Genomic DNA, 22,829 nt, shown 5'->3' on the forward strand with positions numbered 1-22,829 from the left:
TTTTCAGCTTTTTTCTGTTTTTTTTTCCTTCTGTTTTATTTTCTGTTGCACATACTAACTTCACCAAAAAGGAAATCAGAAAAATAATGTATGGGTTCTCTGTATATTATCTGTGATCTTATTTCAATATTGTGATCATGCTCTTAAAATTTCATGCTAATACTATTACAATAGTGATTTCTGCCCTCACTAGATTTTCATTCACCTTTTACAGTTGCTTCCTTACTTTATCTCCAAACCTAAAATTACAGGGCCACAAACACTCTCACTAGAGTTGAAATACTTTGTGATACTAATGAAGAAAGGGTTTTTTTTCTTTAAATGTTAGATACATTTTCTTACATGGATTTTACATATATTATAAACTTATATCTGAAATTTTAAAAGAAAAGGAATCCTAAATTCAAAAGCTACCTTTCAGTCATTTCAAAGTGTTATGGACTGAAATGTGTGCCCCTAAATTCAATGTGTTCAAGCCCTAACCCCTGGTGTGACTGTATTGGAGATAGGGCCTTTAGGACATAATTAAGGTTAAATGAGGTCATAAAGGTGGGACTGTAATCTGCTGTGTCTTTATGAGAGGAGGAAGAGACACAAGAGCTCTAGCTCATTCATGCCCTCCCTCTGTGAACCACAGAGGAAAGACCACAGCTGGGAAGGCAGCTATCTACAAGCCAAGAAAGAGAGGCCTCACCAAAACTCAACTCGAACAGCATCTTAATCTTAGACTTCCAGCCTCTAGACTGTGAAAACAAGTTTCTGTTGTTAGGCCACCCATCTATGGCATTCTGTTATGGCAGCCCAAGAAAACTAGTACAAGGAAGTCATTGTATTTGCACTATGTACTTCTCACAAATGTAGTTGTTGTTTTTTTTTTTTTTAAAGAGTTATTATTGTTGGTGAAATGCCATATTTTTTTTTTATTTTTTTAAGGTTTATTTATTTTTGAGTGAAAATCAGATTGTGCACAGGGGAGGAGCAGAGAGAGGGAGACAAAGAATCTGAAGTAGGCTCCAGGCACAGAGCTGTCAGCACAGAGCCCAACATGGAGCTCAAACCCACCATGTGAGATCATGACCTGAGCTGAAGATGGACGCTTCACTGACTGAGCCACCCAGGTGCCCGTGAAACACCATATTTAAGTCCTAATAAATGATACTACTGATTGTATAGATGCAGGAGAGACCACCAAAAGGCAAGACACTCAAATATCCATATAGCTAAGAAAAATGCCTGAGGTCAGCACCCACATGTACAGCAAAATGTCTACTGCCCCTTTCTTTGCATTTAAATGGGCTATCTATGAAAAAGGGCATACCATTTTACAAGAGGAAGTGTTTATTTTTATTTCATATCTACAGCTATTCCTATACTACTCTTACAACTGAAATATTATTTTATTTCTCATAACACCTATTAAATTCCCATAAACATAAAACTACCATAAATCACAATGTACAAAAAATCTTACATTGAAGTTTATTGTAATTGCTGGGAATTTATATTATAGCTACCAGGTGGGTTATCTAACAGAATAGGCAACAGTTACCTAGCATAAGAAACAGAGATTTCTCCTAACCTCTCTTATTAACACAGATTAAAGGGGGGGGAGGGGGGAAGAAAAGAAAGAAGATGAAAAAGAGATAGAAGGGAGAGAGAGAGGAAGAGGAGAAAGGGGTATAGGTTTGCCCTATTTATTTAGCCAGCAATAACTTTTATGATGAATTGGTTCCTAAATGTGATGCACATTTCAGGAAGACATCTTAATTAGGTAATTTTTATAAATGCTAAATGTGAGCAGACTAAATCAAAAGACTATATAATTAAGTAAAATTAGCCCCACCTGTCCCATTTCTTTACAGACTACATCATAACCTCTCAAGCAGGTACAAAATATGTTTTTCATCCTAATATAAGTAACCTACTTAATTCTTACTTGCCTTTCAAATCATGACACATCAATATATAAGTGCTAGAAATAAATTAAAATAAATTAAATTTGCTTTATCATAATTCCTATGTGCCCTCATGTTAGAAGTATAAATTATCTGAGAAAATTTTAGTATTTAATATTCAAAGTTAACATAATTATAATTTAAAATATATACCTATATTTATTAATATTCTAAATTTACAAATTTTAACAGGTTTGTTTTAATGAACTAAGAAAAACACAGCTAAATTGGGAATTTACCAATCAAGAGCTAATCTTTGTCTTCCAAACAGGAGTAGGAAACAATTTTGGTCTCTGCTACAACATTATGACAAGAAATTAATACACCTAAAATCTTCATATTTTATAAAATTCTACAAACTGTCATGATAAGTCCTAAGACAGCTAGATCAGGTATGATAAATAATGACATTTCTATGATAGGAGATTTTCCATAGCATGCCAAGTAACCAACAGGGGCCAACAAATGATTGGACACTCCATGGTCCAATGATATTCAATTATAAGCTCTACAATATGCCAATTCATAGCAGAAAATTCAAGGAAATATGTTGTTGGTAAATCTACAAATGATGCTGCCTTTTAAAATGACACCTAGGGGCGCCTGGGTGGCGCAGTCGGTTAAGCGTCCGACTTCAGCCAGGTCACGATCTCGCGGTCCGGGAGTTCGAGCCCCGCGTCAGGCTCTGGGCTGATGGCTCAGAGCCTGGAGCCTGTTTCCGATTCTGTGTCTCCCTCTCTCTCTGCCCCTCCCCCGTTCATGCTCTGTCTCTCTCTGTCCCAAAAATAAATCAACGTTGGAAAAAAAAATTAAAAAAAAATTAAAAAAAATAAATAAATAAAATGACACCTAAACATGGCTTTTCTAAGCAGTTTTATAAAAAAACAGACTCTTATTAACAAAAGTTCCTATTCACAAAATAGACTGGTTCATGGAACTCTAATGATACAGACAGTTTTTGTTTTCCAAAGCAATCATTTATACTTGGTTAAAGTGTATACATTGCAGGAAGTGTAATTCAGCAGGTATAGGAAGGGCCCAGATAACTATACTCCATGATGCAATTGTTCTGCTGCAAAAACTTTTTGAAAACGTTATTCACAGAGGACTGTCTCCATCTTCATAGGCTATGTCATTTGGGCATTGTGCAAAGCAGATCAATACCCTGATTACAATTAAAAAGTTTCCCTGAGATGTTAGAATAAAATTATACCAAAAATACATTTAATAGTCAATTATTTGATCTCCATTACAAAAATTATTTCCAAAGTTATCCTTTCGTCAACAAATTAATTAACAAACAAGAGTAATCACAGATATTACAATATTTGTAATAGAATATTCTCCCCCTCAATACTTTAAATATTTTCCTTGACATTTTGCAAACCAAGAGTTAAAAATATGGGAACTTTATGTCATTTAAAGATTCACAAGAGTGAAACGATAAAGAGCACCTGTCTCTCACATCGATTACGGCCATGGTGACTCCTGATCTTCCAGTGTTAGCAATGAAATAGCCTGTATGCACTTGTCAGTTTATTGACCTGTTTGCATGAAGATGCTGAAAGCTTAATTTATTCCTGGTGTAATTTGAGAGCCACCTCAAGATTCCACCTATTTGAAATGCACCAACTCTTTCAACTTAAGAGCACAACCAGATGGTGAAAATGCAGAAGAAACCTGGATTGAATATGTAAAGCACCAGGCTGCAGGACGTGCCCAATTATAGTTAGTGAAGAGTCAAACAAGGCACTAACTTGTATTTTTAAACCCAATTATTTACCATAACTCTGATGCTCATTTTTCAGTGAACATCAATTTAAGATTTTTGTGAGATAATTTATAAAAGAGAAAAAATAGGTTATTTTGTTAGCTCAGTCTACATATGCAACACTGCAGTCTGAAAAATAAAGAATGGAACAGAAAACTGAACAGTTAAACAAAACATCTATATTACAGAGTTCCTGTGCTCTCTGTAAGACAGGGAGTCAAATCTTTGTTTTCTCAGCTGCAAATGTTAAAAATCACCTCAGAAATAAAGTCACCCAACTGCTTTCTAAGACCTCAGGCAGGGAAAGTCTATCACCTCTCATGGTAATCTTCTCCATTCAGCTTTAGGATAATACGTGCTTTTTTTTTCCTAATAAAACTCCGGTTGAAATTTAAGTTCATTTTCTCTAGCTCTACAAAAAATTTTGAATAGCTAGTCAGTCTCCTATTTAAAACAACTCCTCAAACATTGGGATAGATTTTGTCCCCTGTTGTTAGTAGCCATAGAACATTGAGAAATAATAAAGTATACATTCCTGAAGCAGAAAAAAAATGTTAACTATAATTTTGTTGTACCTCTTAGACTTCAAAGAATTTTTGTTTATGTTGATTTAGTTCATTCTCAAAACAACCCAATGAGGATACTTTAATCACTATGGGATAGTATGTTATGTGTCAAATGATAAAGACGTGATAAAAAGAAAACAAAACATCTAACTGCTTACATCCCAGTAGTTATAAAGATAAACTGAGACAATAAACAAAAAATACTTTTAAAAGTAATAAAACATTGTCAAGGGCAAAGCTGTGACATATGTAATAATATCTACTACTTTGTCATTATGTCGCAATGTTTCCCCATCCCATAGAACCTACTTACATTTTATTTCTAATTTTTCTCTCTGGATCATGTGTATTTTAAAAATAAATTAAAGAAACTAAGAAAAACAAAATCAGTTATAATAATTCACAAAGTGTTTCATGCCAAGAACAATAGCATCATCACACCCAGTTCTTACATGTTAATCTCTGATAATTATTTCTCAATATCATATTTCTTCTTTTTTAAGTGAAATGAGATTATTAACTTCTATAAGTCTTAGGTCTCCTAAAATTTTATATTTCTATTTTTTTTATTCAACGTAGTTTCCCTCAAGTCTTTCTCATCCTTCTTGATAAAGTTTATTTTCATCTCCCACTTTCTTCTTCTACCTTCCACAAATGACTTTTACCTGCTGCTTAAGAAATCATTTCTCCAGTTTAAGGCAATTTACATCTTATCCAATATTCCTGTGCCTATCATTGCTGACCCATAATAGGAACCCAATACACTTCTGACAAATAAATGAATGAATACATTTTTAAAATGACCTTTCAAAATTTTAACAACTCAATGGAACATATGTTGATGGGTCAATGTTTGAGCACATGTTTTTTCCACCTTCCAATAAAGTCCCAGGTTTAATCTTCTTACCAAATGAGGATGGGGATGCTGACTAGTTCTTTGTTGAAAAAACTGACAAAGTGTTCCAAGTGCTTTATGTATATTAACTCATGAATTCTCTACAACGTTAAGAATTTATGAGGAAACTGAGGCAAAGAAGTGTGAAGTGATTTGCTCAACAAAATCCAAGTGCTAATAAGTGGCAGAATCAAAACCTATACCCATGCACACCCAACACACACCTTTCCAGGTTTCTGTTAATGAGAAAAGTCCTTTTAAAACTCCATATTTTAATAGCATTATTTAAAAGTAATAATTTATATTAATTGCCACTGCAAGTTTCTCAACACCAGTTCAAATTCTATTTGATTGGGGTGACTGGACACAATCATAGAAAAGACAGTCCATTCCCAGGCTCTCTCTTTGCTCTTTCATTTAGCAATTCCGTTTTAATATGTTTGCAGTTATTCTGAGGTCTATAGTACTAAACACAGGCTGACTTAAGTTGCAATCTTGCTAATGTTTTGACATTTTCTACAAAAATGCTTTCCAGAAAACACCTACCTGAAATTACCAATTAACTATCTTGACTTGAAACAGAGTAAGAGAGGGATTCTGTTACTTAGCTTTGGAATTACAAAACACTTTTAGCAATTTAGACCATAAATTTTTATATGAAGAATCTAATATTTCTCAGAATGTTTTGAACAGGACATGGGCATGCTTGTGACATTTATGAATACAATATCTTAAGGAAGCACAATTTTGTATGCAATATAAACAAACCTAACATGGGAACATATTGCATTGTAAAGTGTGCATTTACTAAAAGCTTTCCAGATATCACAGACTTTTCTGGGGGAAAAATAAAGATGCCTTGTACCTACTTATACTAAAGAAATAATTTGGTCTACAAGAAAGTTAGAGCCTTTTTAAACATTAATGATGGATAAAAGACATAAGACACTGAGAGATAGCTCCATACCTGTTTTGTTGGAAAGTCTAAATGACACCATCTTATCAGGAATATTACATACATTCCTCACTGAAGCAATGCAGCTATAATTAGCATAGTCCTGAGGTCGAAGATTCTTTAGTTTTAAGATCTTGGTTTCACCCTGAAAACGTAGAAAAGGTCGTTAGAAAAAGTCAACAGTAACCAAAATGAATGAATGATGAATCATGGCATTATAGTGTATTAAATCATATTATTATCAAAATCTAGCAGATTGTCTTATTTTGAAGGAAAATGTCTTTAAATAAAACCAAAACAAAAACAAACAAACAAACAACAAAAACACCACATGCATTTAAAAATAATACCGCAATGTGCCTGGAGATAAAAACTAACAGACTACAATGAAAACTCAACATTTTCTTTGCAAATTAGCTTCATAAGGGGAGAAATCTATTTCTGGTGGTGGTTATGCCAATTATTATGCAAAGATCATAACAGTGTACTTAATAATGGAGTTTATTCAACAAATGCTGCAATCTATATAGACTTCAACATGAAATGTTTTGAAAGAAAAGGATTCTGAAGAAGAACGAAAAACTGTTGGTAGAACAGTTATTGAAATCAATCTAATAACAGGCAATTAAATTTATAAACATAAATATTTTGTGTATATGTATCAATGATAGATGGCAGATATAGAACTGTCTTAAAGAAGCATTCATGAATGTTTCTAAATAATTACTGCTCTTGCTATCTTATATTCAGGAGTTCAAGACCTAGATCTTCCAGGTAAATCTGCAAAATCATACACTCAAATCAGGCAAGCTGGACAAACTCTTGATAATCCAGGAAAGATCATGTAAAACAATGAAATTATTCAAAGGGTAAAAGAGAAAACAAACAACAACAATAAAAAATTAAAGAAAAAAAACCCTACTGCCCAACTTAAAATAGGTCTCTTGAGATTTTGTTACTTTAAGGTCATTAATGCATCTTCTCCAAATAGTTCTTCTCATAAGTAAATGAATTATGGAAATGATAAACAGTATCCCAATGAAATCATATTTGGTATAGTAATTTTCAAAATGTTATTTTTTTCCAGATAATATCTACATGTAACAATGTATAACATCACTCAAATCCTAAAAATTGTAATACTTTCATATACTCTTCAAAAGGGTCAGAATACATAGTGAGAAGACATATAAGCACTACCTGCTCATATGCAACAAAAAAAAGCTTGCTCACACATAGACATTCACACCTAGTTTTGCAAATGTGTCAAATAAATCTCTCCTTCAGTATGCAGGGGCACTGTGGCTATAATTCCACTCATTCACTGTCAAAATTCAGTCTTAAGTCAGTCCACTTTCCTCAGGGGGCTTAGAAACAATCTCCTATCTTTAATTTTTCTTTAGGAAAGACACCATAATTTTTCTATACAAACAATTGCAAATTCATCCCACATGAATATACATAGTGCGTGTGTTTCTATAACTTATATTTAAAATATATTCTCAGCGTATTATAGAGTTCTCACTTATACTAACTAAACACAATGCCTAGAAAAGTGTGTGCTTAGCTAGAAAGTATAGTTGAAAGAAAATGTTACTCTAGAACCAGTTGACTAAGATTTTTTTTTCAGTTTTTTACTTTACATCCAAGTGAGTCAGCATATAGTGCAATAATGATTTCAGGAGTAGAATCCAGTGACTCATCCCTGACATATAATACCCAGTGCTCCTCCCAACAAGTGTCTTCCTTAATGTCCCTTGCCCATTTAGCAATCCCCCCACCCAAAACCCTCAGCAACCTCAGTTTGTTCCCATATCTAAGAATCTTATGTTTTGTCCCCCTTCCTGTTTTCATATTATTTGTTTTCCTTCTCTTATGTTCATCTGTTTTGTATCTTAAATTCTACATATGAGTAAAGTCATGATATTTGCCTTTCTCTAATTGTGCTTACCATAATACACTCTAATTACATCCTTGTTGTTGGAAATGGCAAGATTTCATTCTTTTTGATTCCCAAGTAATACACCATTGTGTGTGTATGTATGCCCGCGTGCGCGCGCGCACGTGTGTGTGTGTCTGTGTATATATACACATATGTCACATCTTTTTTATCCATTCATCTGTGGTTGAACATTTGGGCTCTTTCCATACTTCAGCTATTGTCAATAGTGCTGCTGTAAACACGGGGGCGCATATGCCCCTTCGAAACAGCACACCTGTATATTTGGATAAATACCTAGTAGTGCAATTGCTGAATTGTAGGGTAGTTCTATTTTTTATTATTTGAGGACCCTTCATACTGTTTTCCAGAGTGGTTGCATAAGTTTGCATTTCCACGAGGAGTGCAAAAGTGTTTCTCTTTCTCCATATCCTAACCAATATGTGTCATTCCCAGAATTATTAATTTTAGCCATCCTGACTGGTGTGAGATGGTATCTCATTGTGGTTTTGATTTGTATTTCCTTGAAGATGAATGATGTTGAGCATTTTTTCATGTGTCTGTTGGCAATCTAGATGTCTTTTTTGGAAAACTGTCTATTCATGTCATCTGCCCATTTCTTCACTGGATTATTTGTTTTTTTGTGTGTTGAGTTTGATTAAGTTCTTCATAGATTTTGGATACTAACCCTTTATCTGATATGTCATTTGCAAATATCTTCTCCCATTCCATTGGTTGTCTTTTAGTTTTGCTGATTATTTCCTTTGCTGAGCAGTAGCTTTTTATCTTGATGAGGTCCCAATAGTTCATTTTTGCTTTTGTTTCCTTTGCCTCTGGAGACATGTTGAGTAAGATGTAGCTGCAGCCATGATCAAAGAGGTTTTTGTCTACTTTCTCCTCTAGGATTTTGATGGCTTCCTATCTTACATTTAGGTCCTTCATCCATTTTGAATTTATTTTTGCATATGATGTAAGGAAGTGGACCAGGTTCATTCTACTGCATATCGTTGTCCAGGTTTCCAAACACCATTTGCTGAAGACACTGTATTTATTCCATTGGATATTCTTTCGTGCTTTGTCAAAGATTAGTTAACCATATGTTTCTGGGTCCATTTCTGGGTTCTCTATTCTGTTCCATTGATCTAAGTGTCAGTTTTTGTGCCAGTACCATACTGTCCAGGATTATGATGCCTCCAGCATTGGTTTTCTTTTTCTGGATTGCCTTGGCTATTCAGGGTCTTTTCTGGTTCCATACAAATTTTAGGGTTGTTTGTCCTAGCTCTGTAAAGAATGCTGGTGTTATTTTGATAGGTATTGTATTAAATATGTAGATTGCTTTGGATAATATCAACATTTTAATAATATTTGTTCTTCCAATCCATGAGCATGGAAAATTTTGCCAATTTTTTCGTGTCCTCTTCAGTTTTTTCATAAGCTTTCTACACTTTTCAGCATATAGATTTTTCACCTCTTTGGTTATACCTCCTAGGTATTTTATGGTTTTGGTGCAATTGTAAATGGGGCTGATTCCTTGATTTCTCTTTCTGTTGCCTCATTATTGGTGTATAGAAATGCAACTGATTTCTGTGCATTGATTTTATATCCTGTGACTCTGCTGAATTCATGGATCAGTTCTAGCGGTTTTTTGGTGGAATCTTCTGGGTTTTCCATATAGAGTATCATGTTGTTTGTGAAGAGTGAAAGTTTGACTTCCTTCTTGCTCATGTGGATCCCTTTTATTCTTTTGTGTTGTCTGATTGGTGAGGCTAGGACTTCCAATATTATGTTGAATAACAGTGACAAGAGTGGACATCCCTGTCATGTTCCTGACCTTAGGGGGAAAACTTTCAGTTTTTTCCCCATTGAGGACGATATTAGCAGTGGGTCTTTAATATATGGTTTTATGATCTTGAGGTATGATCCTTCTATCTGAATTTTGAGGGTGTTTATCAAGAAAGGATGCTGTATTTTGTCAAATGCTTTCTCTACACCTATTGAGAGGACCATGTGAGTCTTGTTCTTTCATTTATGAATGTGATGTATCACAGTGACTGACTTGTGGATATTGAACCAGCCCTGCATCCCAGGTATAAATCCCACTTGATCATGGTGAATAATTCTTGTAACGTATTGTTGGATCCAGTTGGCTAGGATCTTGTTAAGAATTTCTGTGTCCATGTTCATCAGGGAAATTGGTCTATAGTACTCCTTTTTAGTAGGGTCTTTGTCTGGTTTTGGAATCAAGGTAATGCTGGCCTCATAGAATGAGATTGGAAGTTTTCCTTCCATTTCTATTTTTTTTGAACAGCTTCAAGAGAATAGGTGTTAACTCTTCTTAAATGTTTTGTAGAATTCCCCTGGAAAGCCATCTGGCCCCGGACTCTTGTTTTTTGGGAGATTTTTGATTACTAATTCCATTTCTTTCCCGGTTATAGGTCTTGTTCAAATTTTCTATTTCTTCCTCTTTCAGTTTTGGTAGTGTACATGTTTCTAGGAATTTGTCCATTTCTTCCAGATTTCCCAATTTATTGGCATATAATTGATAATAATATTCCCTTATTATTTATAGCTGAGACATTTCTTCCTTCTTTAGGAAGGCCTGCATATTATATACTTCCCTCTTATGACAACCTTTGTTGCATCCCAGAGGTTTTAGTCTGTGGTGCTATCATTTCCATTGGCTTCCATGTACTTTTTAATTTCCTCTTTAATTTCTTGGTGAACACAGTCACTTTTTAATAGGATGTTCTTTAGTCTCCAAGTATCTGTTGTTTTTCCAAATTTTTTCTTGTGGTTGATTTCGAGTTTCATACCATTGTGGTGTGAATATATGAACAGTATGATCTTGATCTTTTTGTACTAGTTGAGGGCTGATTTTCATCCCAGTATGTGATCTATTCTGGAGAATGTTCCACGTGCACTCGAGAAGAATATGTATTCTGATGTTTTAGGATGAAATATTCTGAATATATCTGTTATGTCCATCTGGTCCAGTGTGTCATTCAAAGCCGTTGTTTACCTGTTGATTTTCTATTTGTCCATTGCTGTAAGTGGGGTGTTGAATTGCCCTACTGTTATGGTATTATTGTCAACGAGCTTCTTTATTTTTGTGACCAATTGATTTATACATTTGGGTTCTCTGTGTTGGGAGCATAAATTTTTACAATAGTTAGATCTTGGTGGACGGACCCGTTAATTATGATATAATGCTCTTCTTCATCTCTTGATGCAGTCTTTATTTTAAAGTCTAGATTGTCTTATATAAGGATGGCCACTCCGTCTTTCTTTTGTTGACCATTAGCATGATAGATGGTTCTCCATCCCCTTACCTTCAATTTGAAGGTGTCTTTAGGTCTAAAGTGGGTCTCTTGTAAACAGCAGATAGATGGATCTTGTTTTCTTATCCATTCTGGTACCCTATGTCTCTTGATTGGAGCATTTAATCCATTGACGTTTAAAGTACTGAAAGATATAAACTTATTGCCATTGTGTTGCCTGCAGAGTTGTAGTGTCTGGTGGTGTTCACTGGTCCTTTCTAGTCTTTGTTGCTTTTGATCTTTTTTGTTTTGTTTTGTCTTTTCTGCCCTCAGAGAGTCTCCCTTAAAATTTCTTGCAGGGATGACTTAATGGTCACAAACTCCATTAGTTTTTGTCTGGGAAACTCTTCGCCTCTCCTTCTATTTTGAATGACAGGCTTACTGGATAAAGAATTCTTGGCTGCATGTTTTTCTGATTCAGTACATTGAATATATCCTGCCACTCCTTTCTTGCCTGCCAAATTTCTGTGGATAGGTTTGTGTGAACCCATCCTCCCTTATAGGTTAAGGACTTTTTTTCCCTTGCTGCTTTCATAATTCTCTCCATGTCTGTGTATTTTGTGAGTTTGTCTACCATTGTTGATGGTCGCTTTTTTGTTGAATCTAATGGAAGTTCTCTATGCTTCCTGGATTTTGATGTCTGTGTCTTTCCCTAGGTTAGGAAAGTTTTCCACTATGATTTTCCACACAAACCTTCTACCCCTTTTTTCTCTTGATCTTCTGAGACTCCTATAATTTGGATGTTATTCCTTTTTAATGAGTCACTGAGTTCTCTAACTCTTATATTGTGTTCTTTTGCCTTAATTTCCCTCTTTTTTTCTGCTTCATTATTCTCCATAAGTTTGTCTTCCATATCACTGATTCGTTGCTCTGCTTTATCCATCCTTGACACCATGGCATCCATTCAAGGCTGAATCTCAGTTATAGCATTTTTAATTTCATCCTGACTAGATTTTACTTCTTTTATTTCTGCAGAAGGGATTCTATCCTTTTTTCAACATCAGCTAGTTCTTATTATCGCGATTCTAAATTCTTGTTCAGACATCTGCCTACACATATGTAGTGATTAAGTCCTTGGCTGTCATTTCTTCCTGTTCATTTGGAGTGAATTCCTTCATGTCATCATTTTGGATGAAAAATAAGAATTAATAAAATAAAATTTAAAAATTAAAAAAATCAAAACGACACAAAAATCAAATAAATGAAATAAACTTGATAGAATAAAGAAAAAGGTAAAGAAAAGAAAATTTTTAAAAAGGAAAACAATGTAAGAAAACGTTTGAAAAATTTAAAAAGTATACAATAATATAAAATAAAATGAAAGTAAAATAGACTAAGAAAATTTACAAAAAAGTAATTAAAAACATAGCATAAAAATTAAAGGATATTTTTTTATAAAATGGAAAAAAAATCTTTCTGTATCCAAGAATAAGAAAAGAAAAAAAAACACGAATATACGGAGCAGTGAACAGAATGAAATCCAAATGAAATTACATCCAGTTTCTCCTAGAAGTAAACTATGAAGCACTTTATGGTCAGTAAATTTAGCACACAGAGAGACTTGTGGTGGTCCTCTAGAGCTTGGTTTGCAGTTGGACAGGGCTGGTGTAATGGCTCTGTTCTCCACCAGGTGGCGCTGCTTATCTTACTGGGGTGGATTGGTGTGGCACCTGTGAGTGTGTATGCGGATGCACAGGAAAGGTAACAATGGCATCACTCAACTTTTCAGTCTCTCCCACCAGAACTCTGCTCTCACCAACTGGCAATCGAGCCCCCCTCCTTTGTCTATAGCTTCTGTCCAATCCTCTCCTCTACAGTGTTCACATCCAACCTGTCAGCCTGCCAGGCAGCACCTCTCTCCCAAATTTTATCTCAAATGGGGCTGTGTTTCCAAACCCCTCACTTCTGAGGGCCCTGTGGCTTGTATTTGCTCAGACTCTCTCGGGAGAGTCTTGCTGAGCAATGGCTGGGCACTGTCTTGTCCCCAGTAACGTTCTTGCAATTGTGCTGCTGCAGAGGCTCAGAGACTGTGTTGGGTACCAACTTGGCCCAGAATAAGTTTGTGTGATCACATAGCGACAGAGATTCAGAGATTACAGTAAATTACAACATACAACTGGTGTGAGGTTGCATTGCACACTGGCCTCTTTGTTCCAGTGCCAGCAATCATTTTCTCTGGGGTCCACTAGGATCTTTGCCTGTGGGGAGGCCATATGGCCTCTACCCAATGCCCTCCTAGCATGGGAACTGCTTCTCCCCATGTGGCCCACAGACCCTGCAGACCTTGCTGCCTGCTCCTGGGGATTCTTCCTTCCCACTAGAGCACTACCAGGTATTGAGCTGCAGAATTTCTGATGTTGGGCTCCCCTCCTAATAGAGTCTTAATGGCGTTGAAATCCTCTCATTTCTCCTTTCTCCCTTTTATTCAGTCACTTATAGGCATTTCCATTCTTTGTCTTTCTCTCTAGCTACTTTCAGGGGGAGGGCTTTTCCTGTACTCCTCCCTCCCACAATCTCTCTCCTCTCTCTGCAAATACAGCTTCCTACCCTCTGCGGCTTCTCTCTCCCCCAGTTCACTTCTTCACACCACATACCTGCTGAGTTCTGTGGCTCATGTTATGCAAATTGTTGTGTTTGTCCTTGGATCAATTTTCTATGTGTGCAAAAAGATTTGGTGCTGATCTGGCTGCATTTCAGGAATGACAGAAGCAGAGAACTTCCATGCTGCTCTGTCAACGTGGCCCCTCCTCAGATAATTTTTGAATAACATGACATATTTTACTCCTTTTACCTCTGTGACTGCTATTCCTTAGCTTTTTCCACTTTTCTTTCTCCTCTCAACACTTAACTATTTAGATTCCCTGGAACTCTGTTTCACAGTTGATTTTGAGTTACAAAATTCCCCTGGTGACTTACTACTCCTTGCCACTACAAGCCCTATCTTCCTGCTCCTCTCCTCAATTCTATATCTCTATTCCAGAATTCTCCCTTAAGTTTCATACACAGAGACCAATATTTTACTTTAATATGTCCATTTTGAGGTCTCATAGACACCTAAAACTTAACATATCCTAAACTGAACTTCAGCTCTATTCCTCTGAATTTACTCTTCCTTCTTTAAAAACAAGAATCATAGACTTTCAGTTACTTCTTAATCATATATTCAGTATCTCCTTCTCAGATCCTTTTATTGACTTTGAAACATGTTCAATCTTGGCCATTCTTCTTATTTATTTTTAAATGTAATGTTATAAACCCTACATTCTGCTAAGAAATTCCTGATTATGCTTAGTATAGTTTAAGAACACAAGCAAGCATAATTATCTATAACCAGGAATTATTTGTTTGTTTGTTTTTTAAATAGGCTGAATGCCCAACGTGGGGCTTGAACTCATGACCCTGAGATCAAGAATTGGATGCTCTATTGACTGAGCCAGACAAGCACCCCCAGGATTTTTTTAAATATGAAAATCTTATCACATCATTTCCTTGCTCAAATCAGATTATTGAGCTACAGAATTTCTGATGCTGGGTTCCCCTGATAATAGAGCCAAGTGCCTCCATGATTTTTTTTAATATGAAAATCTGATCATGTAATTTCTCTGTTTAAATCCCATCAATGGCTTAACTATCATTCTTAAAGTTAACACAATAGCTATCAACATGATGGTCAACCCTATATGGTCTGCATTCTCCTTTCCTCTCCAGTCTCATCTCATTCTCTTAGTGCCCTGTACACATCCTTCCTTCTACCACAGAACCTTTTCACGTGGTTGGCTCTTTATCTCTCTATGCTTAATCAATTTCATCTCATTCTTAGGTACCAATACTCCTCACTTCCACAGGTAAGCCTTTCCTCACCTCTGGAAGAGGAGAAATCCCTTTTAGTGAGGTCTGTTTATATCATTATCGTCATAATACAGTCTCAAATTTCCTTTTATTTCAATAATGGATTGATTTTCTGCCAGACTCATCCCTTTGCCAGTAAGTACCTAGGGGGAAGGGATTATGTCTTTCCTGCTCTCAGCATTATGTTTCAAGCACCTAGCACAGGACTTAGCTAGAGACACTTCGTAAATGAATACTTTTTCAGTTAAAAGTGCTATAACTACCTGTATTTCACCACTCAAGGCTTTGCTTTGCACGTATTTATTTCCCCAGGATTTATTATCTCCTTGGAACCCGATATGAATTCAATAGATGTTAATAAATATAGACAATTTCTAAAAGTAATTCTAAAGGCAATTTTTCAGTAATAAAGATTCTCAAATATATACAAAGGAGAAACAGTGTCATTTAGGTGTATATTTAGTGATAAAGTTTGTCTATTCACATGGAGTTAATTATATTCTGCCACGACTTGTTTCTGTTTCCACTGACAACTTATTTTTAATACATATTTAAAAAAATATTCAACACCCCAATGAAACCATACCTATTAATGTCATTAATAATGCTCTTTTTGACTGTTAAAAACTGAGAACAAACTGAGGGTTGATGGGGGGTGGGAGGGAGGGGAGGGTGGGTGATGGGTATTGAGGAGGGCACCTTTTGGGATGAGCACTGGGTGTTGTATGGAAACCAATTTGTCAATAAATTTCATAAAAAAAAATAATGCTCTTTTGTTACAATTCAATACATCAGTCACTTCTTGGTTGTTTTCCATTTCATTTTCTATCTGTTGTGCAAATTTTATTCTGCAATCTTCTAGTGTACTAATTAGAAACATTGCTTCAATTAGTATCGATCTATAGATTCCTGACAAATCTCTAAGCTAAACAACAACAGAAAAAAATGTATTTGAAAGAAATTATCAATAGTATTGTAACTAATAAAATCTAACTTTTCTTATTTTTTTCCTGTCCTTTTACCTGCAATGTTTGTTAGCAACAATGACCGTACACTTGAATTTTGCTCCCTCTGGACCTCTTAAAATAATCTGTCATGGCTTTCTAATTCTCTTTGATCATTGTTATTTATTTGTTTATTTATGTCACCTGCTGACTTCTATTTTTCCTACATTACTCACCTCCCTTCAAAAAGAAAGCATCTCATACTTTCCCAATGTATTTTTTTCCCTCTTGGATGCTTTTGGCCTCTTTGTACATGTCTTCACACCTCTGACTTCTAGCCTCATCTCTTGTTCTCTGATAACGGCTTGCTGGAGATTTTCATCAGTAAGGCACACAATGTCATATTAAAGTTGGTTCACTAGTACACTGCATTATACTGGCTGCACTACCTCATATGAATTTTCTCTTCTGATGTTATTTTTAATGCATCATTCTCCCATAATCCAGACTCAGAAGTCATGTCGTCATTTACTTTTTACTGTTTCTCATTAGTCCACATTAAATGACATCAAGAGCTTTAGATTACTCTTAATTTTCCTTTCACAAAATGACCTTTCCTTTCCAATCCTATTGGCATAATATTTGCTTTAGATCCTTATTTATCATTGATTTAACAAATATTGCTTGAGTGCTCATTTTGGCTAAGGTAATGTACTATCTACTATGGAGAACTGCAGCTCTCCTTTATTCCAATCATTCTGTAGCTGCCATCAGGCCTGTCTTCATCATGCCATGTCCATGCTAAAATATCCTAGCCAGCTCTCCTCTGAAACATCATTTCAAAATTCTTTAGTTTCTTATTTGAGACCCCATGCAGTCTACACAAAATTATTTTCCTTATTCTTCAAATTCCATATTCCCAATTACTTTCATCATGATTTTGAACTCTTTGTAATATCCAACTCTGCCATCATTTTTTTAATGTTTATTTATTTTTGAGAGACAGAGACAGAGCACAAGAAAGGAAGGGTAGAGAGAGAGAGAGAGAGGGAGACACAGAATCCAAAGCAGGTTCCAAGATGTCAGCACAGAGCCCAACCTGGGGCTCAAACCAATGAATCATGAGATCATGACCTGAGCTGAAGTCAGGATGTTCAACCAACTGAGCCACCCAGGCACCCCCCAACTCTGCCATCTTTTAAAAAGACACCCCCGCCCCCTGATATGCATCTTTCTCTGCTCCCATCTTAACTGAAGTGCAGTTCAAAAAAATGTGTACATACCCTATGGTCTTTCTGAACTTCTCAGTTAAATTCTCTTCCTTTGGATCTTTTATTGCATTTTTATACTAAGACTCCTATTTATAAATCACTGTTTCGTGTTTCCTTATTAGTTATCATTACTTCTATTCTTTACCTGAATCGTAAGGCCCCTGGGACAGGCTCATCCTGTTTCTCTCACAATACTAGTTAGAAACCTTTCATGTACTGCTTAATAAAAACTTGTTAATTAGTAGAATGTACTTAAAGTTTGGTCTTTTCCAACCATCATATCCTTTAGGAAGAAATGTAGTCATAACATACAATCATAATGAGTTTTTAATATTATTTATTTTGAGAGAGTATGTGTGCACATGTATGAGCACAAGCAGAGGAGGGGCAAAAGGAGAGAAAGAGAGAGAGACAGACAGAGAGACACAGAGAGACACAGAGGGAGGGAAGGAGAGAGAGAGAAACAATCCCAAGCAGGCTCCATGTTCAGCACGGAACCCAATACAAGGCTTGACACCAGGCTCCATCTCATGACCCTGGTGTCCTGATGTGAGCTGAAATAAAGAGTCTGATGCTTAACAGACTGAGCCACTTAGGCACCCCGAATAATAATGACTTTTAAAATAGAGGGCAAAAATATAAAATCTAGACAAATTAGATTTCATTTTTCTTCACTAGGCACATGGTCCTTTGCTTATGTCGCTGCATTTCTTGTATCATCTTTATTACTTTCTCATTTCTCTACCCTTTCTATAAAACTTGTCATATTAATAATCAATTGGGGGCACTGGGTGGCTCAGTTAGTTAAACATCCAACTTCGGCTCAGGTCATGATCTCATGATCTGTGAGTCGGAACCCCGCATAGGGCTCTGTGCTGACAGCTCAGACCGTAGAGTCTGTTTGACATTCTGGGTCTCCCTCTCTCTGCCCTTCTTCTCCTGGTTCTCTGTCTTTCTCTCTCTCAAAAGTAAATAAACATTAAATAATCAACTAGATGCTGATCCTTTCTCTGTAACTTTTCTACATTTAAGTATTTACACCTGGACTACTAGAATAGATATACAGCACTTCCTGTCTATTAAATATTAAGAAATAGCTAGTTTCTTGACTTAAAATTTACTACAACCATAGAGGGAATGACCTGGTTGGAAATTCAGTTTCTTGATCCTACACTGCTGTGGGAGGAACGATAAACTCATCGTAAATTGAAAATATCAGAAGTTAAAAATGTATTTAATGCACCTAATATACCAAACATCATGGCTTAGCCTAATCTACCTTAAACATGTTCAGAACTCTTACATTAGCCTACAGTTGGGCAAAGTCATCTCACACAAACCGTATTTTATAATAAAATGCCTAATATCTCAGGTAATCTAGTGAATATTGTACTGAAAGTGAAAAACACAATGGCTATATGGGTATCAGCAGTTTACCTCCTGATCACATGGTGGATTAGGAGCTCTGGCTCGCCTGATGCTGCATAGCATCAGAAAGAGAATATCTAACTGCGTATCACCAGTCCTTAAAAGATCAAGATTCAAAATTCAAAGAATGGTTTCTATTAAATGTGTACCATTTTCACACCATTATAAAGTCGAAAAAGCACAAATTGAGTCATTATAAGTTGGGGACTGTCTGTATATGTTTTCTGTCATTTGCATTGTATATGTTTTCTGCTTGTTTTTTTTTTTTTGCATTATATATTTGTATGGATCTTCGTTTTCCATTATATGAGATAACTTCACTGTTAAGTTCCACCTCTGCCATTTGTGCAGTTCATGTTGTAAATTCAGTAAAGACTGCTGACTAGAAAAAAAATAAAGCCAACTCACTCTCTTGCATATTTCCAGTAAACATTTTTTTAACCATATTAGCTTTTTAGTACTAGTAATAAAAAAAAATTCTTAACATTACCGAAGTCTGAAAGGTAGATTTATGAAGCTGAGTTAGGGGCCATCGACAGAATTGTGCAGTCAGTTATAAATAAGAAAATGTAAATGGAAAATAAGTCACAAGGGACGGAAATATGCAAAAAAAAAATCAGATACATCTGGGTCAACAGCAATGAAGCTCTGTCCATTAAAATATGGAAGTCACTACTGTACTGGATGTATTCTTGAAATATTTTGTATACCTAAGTTTTTGTGGAAGGAATGTGCCTGCTGCTTATATTATCCAAAAGTAAGAATATAAATTGGGAGGTAATATTGTTAAGGCTTAAAAAGAGAATTCATGTTTCCCTTTGAGATGATTCCCACCATTTAAAGACCAAGTATGGCCCAGTAACTATAATGGTTTGCACAAAGCATATTCTAGTTAATTCTTAAATGCAGAACAGAGCAGCAAAATAGGTACAGAAGACAAAAAACAAAAAACAAAAGAGTAACTTTTACTGTGAACTCTAGATTCATAATATTCCAAGGATTCAGCTCTCTTGGGACTGGAGAATTATTCTGGGTGAGCTAAGATAATTTATTTCTAATAGTCGGAAAACAAGGTCCCAAGATATGTGAACCTACAGGACAGCCATCTAGGCTAATACATAAAATTATGCAGCATGGCAAGGAGTGAGAAGGGCTAATACAGACAAATCCTACTGAATGAATATAGAAAAGAACAGAGTTATGGGAAAATTTGAACCTTAACTACTTAATTAATTCACTACATTCAGGAAATGATGAAGGCATTCAGGATGACCCTGTTCCCCTCAATAAAGAGCTTCCATAATACTTAAAAAATATATATAGCATAATATATAAAAAAACAGGATACCAACAAATGTGTACATATACATTGCTATCAAATAGCATGTATATATACATTTGAAGGTATATATTTAGAATGGTATAGACTTTACTACTTATAACTGGTTTTATCACATAACATTAATTTTATTTTGTTGCTCATATAAATTTAATATTCTGTGCTGATAGAAGGCTATTTGCATGTGAATTTCCATGATTTGTAAAAAGGAATTTTCAGTTGATTATTGTCTAATTGTATAATTAGTCTAATTAGCCTAATTATAACTAATTATGTAATTGATGTAAATATGTTCAGTCTTATAATTAGATGGTGTAATTACAATACACAAGATGATGTCATCAACATCTTTATTAAAGTTCTAGAAAAATAGCAAAAGTATGTGTAGTTGATAAAATTTAAGTACATGTTCCTTTAACATTGACCAAATTATCTGTGATATCTATATTTAAGCTTTTAAAACTACTTTTTGTAAATAAAATAAAAAAGGGAAGGCATTCTATACATTAGTCAGTCGCCATTACCAAAGTTGACATTGTGTAATGAAATAATACCCCTGGCATCAAGCACCATTTCTAGTAAAAGAAACACATTTTCTTTTAAAAGAAATTGGAAATTTTAAAAATACTTACTTTCAGGTATCAGTAAAAAATTAAAATCTTTTTATTCACACTCATTTTTTCCATGTCTAATGACTAATTTATTATGAACTTATGAATTGACAACAATATGTTAGCTTACACCTTCAGTAATGAGTGTAAGTATAAATGTATAATTATTCCTCTTAAACTTATTACATTACATTCTTATGAATTCTATCAGACTTAGAAACTTGGACCAATTTCACCTCAGTAGCATGAGTTATATAAAAAGGTGTAAATAAGATTTTTCTCTCTCAATAGGATGGTGAAGTAAATATTTTATTCAAATTGATATGGTTATTAACTTAATATGAATGGGGAAATTCAATTTAATAAAAACAAGAAATCATTACTGAATAGCAAAACATAAATATCCTAAAAACATGATTTTCTAATGTTAAAAAATAAGCAGACTATAATCTGTAATGTGAATTCTTCCACAATATGGTCCCAGTATAGTGTTCCAGCTTTACAGTCCACCTATTCCCCACCTTTACCAATTATTGTTCCAGTCAATCTTGGAGATATTGTCATCCTTCTCTATTACCATAGGTACTACTGTTTTCCATCTTGAATGCTCTCTCTGTGGCATTATTGTTTGCCTCTATTTTAAGAATGATGTTTACTTTGTATCATAACCATTATTTACCTTAAGTTCTTCCCACACATATCAACAAAGTAAGGAGAGGAGGAGCCATGCCTAGTAACCTCCATATCTCTAGAAGAGAGTTCCCCAAACCTTGCACATAGGAGATCTTGGTTAAAGTAATTGGATCTTGGGGCACCTGGATGGGTCAGTCAGTTAAGCTTCCAACTTTGGCTCAGGTCATGATCTCATGGTTTGTGGGTTCAAGCTCCACATTGGGCTCTGTGATGACAGCTCAGAGCCTGGAGCCTGCTTATTAGCATTCTGTGTCTCCCTCTCTCTCTGCCCCTCCCCTGTTCATGCTCTCTCTCTCAAAAATGAATAAACATTAAAAAATTTGAAAAAAATAACTGGATCTTATTTACATTATGAAGCCACAAGGCTACAGAATCTATGAAAATAAATTAAAATATTATTGAATTATTCCAATACAAACAATGTTAATGTGGAAAATTTTTTCATCATAAAGTGCACATGGTAGGCGATGGGAAACAACCATCCAAGAAATGAATAACACCAAAGAATTATATCTGTATTTATATCTATATATATATAATTTATTAAATTCATATATTTATTAAATGAATATACATATATTATATATATCAAATTTACAAAATTATATATATACATATATATATATATATATATACACACACACACATACACACAAATGCACACATAAAAACTAGCACAATAAGCAACAGGAAAATTAAACACTATTCCTATCTCATTAAAAATACCACAGCCATTATAGGAAGGCAAATATATCTTGGGGAATATTTCAAGGACACAACACAAAATTAATTTTAAATCTAGAGAAAATTTGATACGTACCAAAACAAGTGATGCCTTTAATTCAATAACACAATTCTGGATAATTACTTAGAAATGTATGGTTTGATCCAAATTCTAATGTACAGAAAAACAACTAGATAATGATAATTTTATAAGTTAGAACTTACAAAAAAATCATATTTTATCATTATAAAAATGAAGAACACAAGCTAAGTTTATTTTGCTGCTTTCTACTGCTGGTCAACCATAATTCACAGTCCTTCCAAATTTCCAAGGAGGTTAGAAAATACAAATGAGGACACTGTCTACCATCAAGGAGATTCATAGGCAAAAATGTGCCTTATATCATGTTCATCTGTATTATAAAAATCCCAGCCCTACAATCCTCAACGTATCAATTCTACTTTTTTCATTCAACAAAACTTTTAGAGAAATCCTGGTTACTCTGTAGCTATATAACACTAGTAATAATATCATATACACCACCACATCCCTCCTAAAGTAACTTGAACTTG

The 22,829-nt window shown here is 34.9% G+C and overlaps 1 protein-coding gene across 1 annotated transcript in view; it reads right to left on the reverse strand.

Moving 5' to 3' along the window:
• MDGA2 (MAM domain containing glycosylphosphatidylinositol anchor 2) overlaps positions 1-22,829 on the reverse strand; it is a 488,781-nt gene that overhangs the window by 287,097 nt on the left and 178,855 nt on the right. The window contains exon 5 of the mRNA XM_032593527.1: positions 6,155-6,287. Within this exon, the coding sequence (XP_032449418.1) occupies positions 6,155-6,287 (133 nt within the window). The remainder of the gene's footprint in view (positions 1-6,154; positions 6,288-22,829) is intronic.

The sequence above is a fragment of the Lynx canadensis genome, chromosome B3 (genome assembly GCF_007474595.2).
Source record: "Lynx canadensis isolate LIC74 chromosome B3, mLynCan4.pri.v2, whole genome shotgun sequence".
In the NCBI taxonomy this organism is placed as follows: domain Eukaryota; kingdom Metazoa; phylum Chordata; class Mammalia; order Carnivora; family Felidae; genus Lynx; species Lynx canadensis.